The following is a 7,621-nucleotide window of genomic DNA, read 5'->3' as shown; positions in this document are numbered from 1 at the left end:
CCCCCCCAAGGCATACACCACCAGCGTCACCCACCAATGCGCGACAACATCCAAGCTGGGCGGCATGGCAGATGATGCACAACAGTCCAGTCACCAAGAAGGAAAACGCGGGAAATGCCTGTCCTCGAAACTTTATCCCATGGCTGACATATTTATATATATATAGGCATAGAGATGGAGGCGTCGCAAGCCCGACCTCGACCAGAACGCGCCAACGCCCACACAGCACACACTTGCACGCGCTCGACGCGCGCCCCCGCTTCAGGGATAATGATGATACAAAGACATCCTAGATTTCGCCCGGCCCAGCCCAGAATACCACTGAAGGAGAGAGAGAGATGGGAGGATAAGGAGTATTGAGAACCAAACGCCGCCTGTGTCAGCAAAATGTGATTTCGCGAAAAAGTCATACCGGCATTCAGAACGGGACAGAGCAAGTGGCAGCGCGATATGGAAAGAAACGGAACTGCGGTGGCCTCCTGGATGAGGGGATAGATATCCTCGGCTTCCAAGACGAGCTGAAAATCCGGCCAGTTCGAGGAAGCAGCCCAAAGCTCTGGCTCGGCAGGAGCAAAGAAACAGAGCTGGATGAGACGGGGAAAGGGAGGGCCTGACGCGACTGCCCAAAAGGAGCGAGCTGTCGGCCGGCCGGTTCACTGCCCGGCGTCGTCTGCGGCGGTCTGCCCGGCGGCGAGCTTCAGCGACGATGAGATGGAAATGGCAATCTTTTTGCTTGCGCCGTTTGGGGATTCGCGCCCGCTGCCACCCATACCCATCTTTTTACGAAGCCCAGTCGAGCCCGTCGAGCTCATGCTGGCCGAGCTGCTGTTGCGGCGCTTGCTGGTCTGCAGCAACTTTCCAAGCTCGTCTTCCTCGTCCTCTTCACGCCGCCTCTTTTCGGATATGCGCTCCACTGGTGGAGCGGGCTGACCTGCCGAGTCGCTATGCGCTACCTCCTCTCCCTCAGCAGCGACCGCCAGCTTTGCTCCCTCCTCTTGTGCTGTGATGATGGCCGGTGTCATCTCCGTGTCCACATTCTCGTCCCCTTCCTCGTCCGAAGCATAGTCCACCAGGGGCTTGGATGGCTGGTTTCCGGTGGCAGATGCTCGAATCTGCGCTTCGTCCTCGTCATCGTTGGCGTCCCAAAACGCCTCCTCTTCGGGATCAACTGTAATGTGCTCGCCTATTCCCCTCATAGTCGAGGCTGCCCGTCGCCTTGCCGCCACTATGTCGTCCTCGCTGTTCATCAAGTATGTGTCCATGGCGGCGGAATAGCCTTGTGTCTGGGGCTGGGGCTGTCCTTGTGGCTGGCCGGCGGGCGCAGGAGCAGGAGCAGGCTTCACGGCGAAGCCCCGTGTCTGCTCATAGGCCTGGATGATGGCTCGGAACGGGTTCATGTACGACAGAGCTTGGATCCTATTCCCGAGCGTGAACATGACGTGCTTGGTCAACTCCCTATAGTCCTCATTGCCAACCAGATCGAAGAGCTCCAGGATAGCAGAGCATAGCAGGTTGTCCCGAGGCAGTGTTTGCGTCAAAACATCCAGTACCGGCGCAAACACGAAATTGTTAGTCAGTTGCGTGTGCCAGAATGTGTCCTTGAGGAGTACGAGCTGACGGAAGTATCGTAGCGCAACTAGGATAGACAGGTTAGCAGGCGCAGAGACAGACAGGGACTCGAGGGTGGCACCTACCGAGCTGCAGATGTTTGTTTCGACACACCATCAACTGCATAAACCGCTGGGTGATGTTGTGGTTCACAATGAACAACTTGCACAGACCCGGGTGCTGCCGAATGTAAAAGCAAAGAATCTCGTTGAGATAGCCAAAGATGCCATCGTTGGTCACGGAGAATTCCAGGTCTGTCTGGCCGCGCAAGCTGGTGAGTGGCTTGAATAACCTGGGAACGCCATTCTGGTAGAAGTGTTGCAGAAACAGCTCCTGCTGAGGATCCGACTGAGGCGGGCGCCTAGCCACTACCTCGCCGTTCACCTTATGGACGGCCTCGGGTGGTGGCCCCGGGGGATTCGGGTCGAGCAGCACTTTGAGGGCGTCCGAGATCTGCGACTTGATACCGAGGTCGACCTCAACGAGCAGCAAGTCGATAAGCGTGTCCGTCAGGGGCGGCTGGTTCTCGCGCTGCTGGCGGTATGTCGTCTGACGAATCATCTGCGGGTCGTTGTCTATCATAGACACCAGGATATCCGTTGCCCCCACCCTCACCGACACGTCCGGATTCCGAAGGCCAAAGTTGACGACCTGGAGCAGGCCGTGGGTCAGGAAGTTGTTGTACAGGTTCTGTCTCGCTGGCACCTGCAGATTCTTTGCTATAGCGCAGCACTGTTGGATGAAGAGCACAGCTTCCTTTTGACGCAGCTGCTCCGCCGTGTCGTCGGTGAATATGCCGAACAGGTCTTTGAGGAATTCGGGGGTGGACTGTAGATGCTGCACAATGTCCACCTGGTTGAAGAAGATGAGCGAGTTGAGAACGGAGAAGGTGGGATCGTCCAAGATCCTGGCCAGGACAACGTCCTTGAGGTACTGCAGCCGGTAGGTTTGGTGTATCTTTCTCCTGACGAGGTCGTCCTGAATCTTGACCACCTCTTTATACCGGCCCTGATTGCTAAGCCACTGGCGATGGTTCGCCTTGTGGCTCGGGAAGTCGGGGTCGTACTCGAGAGCGCCGACGACACCTAGGACGCACTCGTCCGAGACGGCGTGCTCAATGATTCCTGTGTCGTTAAGCAGGAGAATAGACTTCATTATATTGCACAGCCGGTGGAGGTCGGCCAAACTCTCCAGGTCTTCTGCCATCTCCACGAGCGGGATCAGCCGGGCGATGTAGTCCTCCATGATTATGCACTTTGTCAGCGCTTCCCTGCCCGTGGCACTCGAGCTCATGATGCGGATCGATTGCTCCAGTTCGGCGAGGCTTGCGAGATCGGGTGGGGGTAGCGAGATGGGGTTCGGAAGCTCAAGAGCAAGGTCGTCGGAGAGGCTGTCATCTATTGGGCGACAGACAGTCGGTTAGGTCAGCATTGAAACAGTCGAGTGTTGAGAGAGCGACAGAAAACAAGGGTCGTGAAATACCGTGAGGACCCATAGAGTTAGTAAAGGAGGTCTGGACGCTGTGGATAAATTTCCTGTAGGAGTTCCTCGTGTTAGCAGCGGCGCCAACATCCGCCTCAAGCCAGGCGAGCGGGTGGCAAAAGACGTTACGAACCATATCAACAGGCATCCTTCGGCCTCTTGGAAGCTCAAAGCCATGTCTATCCCGTTCGTGGGCTCCGTCCACACGATGAGTGTGTCTATGGATAAGGAAGAGCGCGCGTTAGTAGAAATCCCACACGCTGGCGCGCAAACGCGGCGCAGACCAGGAGGGGTAGGTTGCGCCATGCCTTGTTGTTTCTGGAAGCCATCTTCTTTACAGATCCGGGTCTCTAATAAGACCCGTTCCGGATGGTCTTCCGACTCGACTACGACCCTCGGTTCCTTTGGGCTGTCGCTGTCAGAGTTCTATGGTGCCCGGAAGCCAACGCACGCGAGTATTAGCAACAGTTCGCGACAATGCGGAATGCTTCCCGAGGGCTATGCAGAAAGAAGTCCGTGTCGGACTCCACTATTCACGACGCGCCATCACCGCACAAAGCGGGCATGTGGTACGAGGTCGCAAAGCTCGGCGGCACGCGCTCGTGCCGGCAGCTCGACGGTGGCCATGTCGCGTTGTCTGTTGCCAGTCAACAGCGATAAAGAGGGCGCGGTCACATACCGAGATGTAGGAGGCGGTACAGAAGCCGGTGCCTCGGTCGAACCAGTCATTGTTACGGAGCTCGTAGACCTTGACGCGCCTTTTGTCGGTCGGTGGATGAGGCACGGGTTGTGCCATCATCGGCTGCGCGCCTTCCTCCTCGGCGACGGCAGTGGGAGAGTGGACGAGATTGGGGGCGAGCTCCAGGTGCTGCTGCAGCGACAGCTCGGCGTCGGGGCGGCAGCGGATCAGAGCGACGGTCGCCACCTTGACCAGGGCCGTCGCGCGCGCGCGCCGGTTGATGCGCCGCGAGCCGAAGGGGGATTCGAGGCGTCGGGGCCGTCGGACGCGAGTCGGGCGGGCGGCGATACAAACAGTCGGGCAGGCGAGGGACGCTTGTTGCGGCGGCAGATTATTTCGGGCAGCGGGCGTCGGCACGAGAATGTGCGCGCGTGTTGTACGTGTGTGTTGTGTGTGACGTCGTGCAGGAATCGGTGCCTAGGCCATGCGCACCACGGTCCCCGCGGGCCAGCAGGGTCGTGGGCTCAATCGCGGAATGCGGAGTGATCAGGACGGCAGCAGGCGGGCGGGCGTCGGCGTTTGCGGTGCTAGGCGGGAAACGATGCCGAAATGCCAATGCTCGATGCGGGATGGCGGCGGTGATGTGTGGAGGGCTCCAGTCCACCTAGGTTCGGGTCTCATGTGGCAGCCGACCAGGTAGCCAGTGCGAGGTTGCGATATGCGGATCCCGCGTTCTCTAGGTCCAGTGGGTGGCCTGCGCTTTCGCTGCGCGCCTGCTTGGGCTGCCGCCAAAAAAAAATCCTCAAAATTCTCCACTTTTGTGGGGGCCTGTTCGGTGCCCAAGGACCCCAACAACCCAAGTGACCAATAGCTGGCCGCGGTATCGTTCGCACAAACCACTCTCACTTACAGCCCTGGCCCGAGCGCCCGCATCGATCGCTTATCAAGACGCGCAGACTCGTGCGAGCTCTTTCCCGCTGTGACGCCGCCTGCCAAACACGACCCAGCAGATGGGTCCAGCGGCTTTCGACTGGAGAAGGGATGACGGGATAGCACGAACCAACTTCAATCGTCAATCTGCCACACTTCAAGGCTGAGGCTCCACCCTTTTTTCTACACGCGATACCATTCATATGCCTCCGCCGCCTTTGCTCAACTGTGTTTTTATTTTGACGAGACCTTTTCCAGCCGGTCGCTACCTTGCACACAGAGGTAGGATTGACACTCCTTCAGCGCAGGGCGCTTCACCATAATCCATCACATAACACATCGGTACCTAGTAGGAGTAGTCCTTCCATGTCGACACAGTGTACTGGGGCCCGAAGGCTGACTGTCCCATTTCCTCAGCTCGGTCGCCTCTAATATTTGCTTGAATATCAGTATCCCTTCGTCGCTCTCTTCAACGATCCAAGATTTTTATCGAGCAAAAGCTCTAGGGTCATTTTCGAGTTTTAGCCTATGGCACATCGACCGCATATGAGGCCGTGGTGATATGTGCTTGAAAAATAATCCTACGGTGGGTGTGTTAATTGTGTGTTTTTGGGGGCCTCTTCAAACCAGGGTCGCACTCGCACCGGGCTACGATACCATATCTACTACCAATTGTTCAGAATTAGCCTCGGGATACTCATGACAAACATCCATCTTGGTCCTCAAGCTCCTGTCATGTGCCTTTTCGTTTCCGCAAGTGTCCAATTATAGGGGATGGGGGTTTTTTTTTTTTTGGACAATATACTCTCCTCGACAGACACGTCCTGGCCGTGAACCCCATTCCGGTCTCCGAGACGCATCCCGCCACCTGTCTCAGTCCGGCATCCCAGGGCTCCACGTGGACGGCCCGAACGATGCATCCGCCACCAAAGCCGGTCTCAGACGCGGTGTGCCATGATAGATATCGCAAATGCCGTGTGCAGTGGGCCTCGCCTTCTTTAGTCCACGGCCTGGCATCCGGGCTTCACGTTGTTAGACATAAGTACACACGTCCACCAACGCATTTAAGTTGAGTAACCGGTAACGGGGTTGTCAATCATCTCACTAGTAGCGGGCCGATAAAGAGCTGCGCGTCTTAGGAGGAGCGGCGGCATCCCGTGTGTTATCGGTGGAGCGGCTAACCTGCAGGGAGATACGTGGCAGATACATCATCAACGGAGAACCCGATGGCGACGAAGCTAGGAGATAGGTACTTGCGCAGGGATATGTGCGTGTAGACAAACGTTGTCTGCGGCCTGACGGCTGGCTGTGATTGTTGTTGTCAAGATGATGTATGGGGATACTATCTACCTAAGTAGGTAGATACATATCGCATCCACAGCACAAGGTTCCGTGGCAACATAGGAAGGTGATAGGATATCACATGAACGATCCATGCCTTCTATCGACCTCCCGTGGATAACACACACACTTACATCTGAGGGATCGGGATTTCCGTCGTAGTCGGAAGCCCGGCCGACAGATGCTTGGACCATCTTCAAAGGAAAAAAAATCACGGTGCAGCCGAGAAGATCCCAATTTTACCTTATCGGGAACCGAGAAATGCAGGCTAGGCGGGCTTCTAGCGCCCGCAAACCTAGAAGCTAGCCTGCGGTAGGAATTCGTACCTTGTCGACGTAGCCTCTGTCTTCGGGTAGCCGCATACAGACTATTGACGCCTGACAATCAAAAGGGCGACGCCAATCTTAGGCGCTGGCGTTCGGATGCGTCCAGATCTGCGAAATTAGGGCAGCAAGCCACACTGTACGCTTTCGTAGGATGTTCCCCAATCCGGAATGTTGGTGCTGGCCAGAGTGTAAACGCATATCACATCCCCTGCCCCTTGCCTCCCTGGCAGGGCTCCGCGGGTCCCCTGACGCTCGGCCCAGCTCAGCTCGAACGCTTGATGTTGCTATTTTCACTTTGATGGCGGATTCGTCATCCAGATATGCACATGGGCCCTGGCCCATGGAAGTGACATGGCGGCTGTCTTATTTACTAGTACGTACGTAATGAGAGTTAGGTGCGTGATAATGTAGAAGATGGTGCAATGGGATAAAATAGGCATGGTGTTGTTGAAAGAACGGGAAGAGCATGCCGCAAGTGCCTTGGCGAGAATAGGGTACAAAAGCCAAACTAATGCGCCTACAGCCAGGCTCTAATTGCGATGTCCAGGCTCGAACTCGAATTTTCACGGACAGGCAGAGAGAAAGACAACGTGGTGGAAGGGTGTGCACGCTGGGAGAGGGTGGAATATATCTTCGACCAGAAAATACAGTGCGACACGAAAGCATCGGTCTCCAACGCAGAACCCGAGCCCGAACGTGGGGGTCTCTAGGAAACAGAGGCAGTGTTTGTGAAACGGGTAGGGCCAAGCAGAAACAAAGGCGCCCGCGTCAGAGGCTGTTGGTGCGGGCAATCGCAATCGACCTAGGGTAGCATCCGGTGGATGGATCCCACGATACCACCTTGGGGGACACCTGCTTGTGCTTGGGGCCTCGAAGACGGGTGTGGGCTCCGGGATGGGATCACTGCTTCTCAGCGGCGACCTAAAAAGGCCTCAAACGGGCCTTAACGGCAGCATTGTAGCTGGCGATCGGTCTGCCGATGTGACGTCCCCCTTCTTGTCCTCTTTTGGGAGGGTGGGAGGTGTTTCCCCCCCTTGGTGGCCGCAGTTCTGCAGCACTCGGCGGGTTCGCCGCTGCCGTGTTGCGCTACGTGTGACGCTAGACGAGGGAGGATATCAATATCAGGACACGGTGAGAAGCGCAAGCCTATCGTTTCGTCTGTTCCTGCCCCGTGGGAACAGTCTCATGCTCGTGGCAGCATGCAGCGTGTTTGTGGCGGGCCCAAACGGAGAAAATGCAGGCAGGGCGGGCAGGG

At 56.8% G+C, this 7,621-nt stretch overlaps 2 protein-coding genes across 2 annotated transcripts; both read right to left on the bottom strand.

Annotated features, from left to right (window-relative positions):
• Position 1: 1 nt before the first annotated feature.
• GGTG_14109 (hypothetical protein) lies at positions 2 to 4,483 on the bottom strand. The gene is made up of 6 exons (XM_009232036.1): positions 3,770 to 4,483; positions 3,399 to 3,516; positions 3,224 to 3,308; positions 3,091 to 3,143; positions 1,695 to 3,005; positions 2 to 1,636 (listed from the first exon to the last, which is right to left on the bottom strand). The coding sequence occupies exons 1-6, from the start codon at positions 3,887 to 3,889 to the stop codon at positions 654 to 656; spliced, it is 2,670 nt and encodes an 889-aa protein (XP_009230300.1). The 5' UTR covers positions 3,890 to 4,483; the 3' UTR covers positions 2 to 653.
• Positions 4,484 to 5,763: 1,280 nt separating this feature from the next.
• GGTG_14108 (hypothetical protein) lies at positions 5,764 to 6,806 on the bottom strand (the record flags this gene model as incomplete). Its single annotated transcript, XM_009232035.1, has 5 exons — positions 5,764 to 5,825; positions 5,882 to 6,005; positions 6,175 to 6,234; positions 6,367 to 6,382; positions 6,748 to 6,806. 5 exons carry the CDS (start codon positions 6,804 to 6,806, stop codon positions 5,764 to 5,766), a joined length of 321 nt encoding a protein of 106 aa, XP_009230299.1.
• Positions 6,807 to 7,621: the final 815 nt, after the last annotated feature.

The sequence above is a fragment of the Gaeumannomyces tritici genome (genome assembly GCF_000145635.1).
Source record: "Gaeumannomyces tritici R3-111a-1 unplaced genomic scaffold supercont2.140, whole genome shotgun sequence".
NCBI lineage: Eukaryota > Fungi > Ascomycota > Sordariomycetes > Magnaporthales > Magnaporthaceae > Gaeumannomyces > Gaeumannomyces tritici.
The sequence above is the reverse complement of the archived record's forward strand: the minus strand, read 5'-3'. Positions and strand labels throughout refer to the sequence as shown.

Excerpts from the sequence above, each read along its gene's own strand:
- GGTG_14109 (XM_009232036.1), bottom strand. The coding sequence starts at position 3,889 with ATGATGGCACAACCCGTGCCTCATCCACCGACCGACAAAAGGCGCGTC. Across the intron at positions 3,517-3,769 it reads GTACCGCCTCCTACATCTCG|AACTCTGACAGCGACAGCCC; the intron begins GTATGTGACCGC and ends CGGGCACCATAG. Across the intron at positions 3,144-3,223 it reads GAAGGATGCCTGTTGATATG|GAAATTTATCCACAGCGTCC; the intron begins GTTCGTAACGTC and ends GAACTCCTACAG.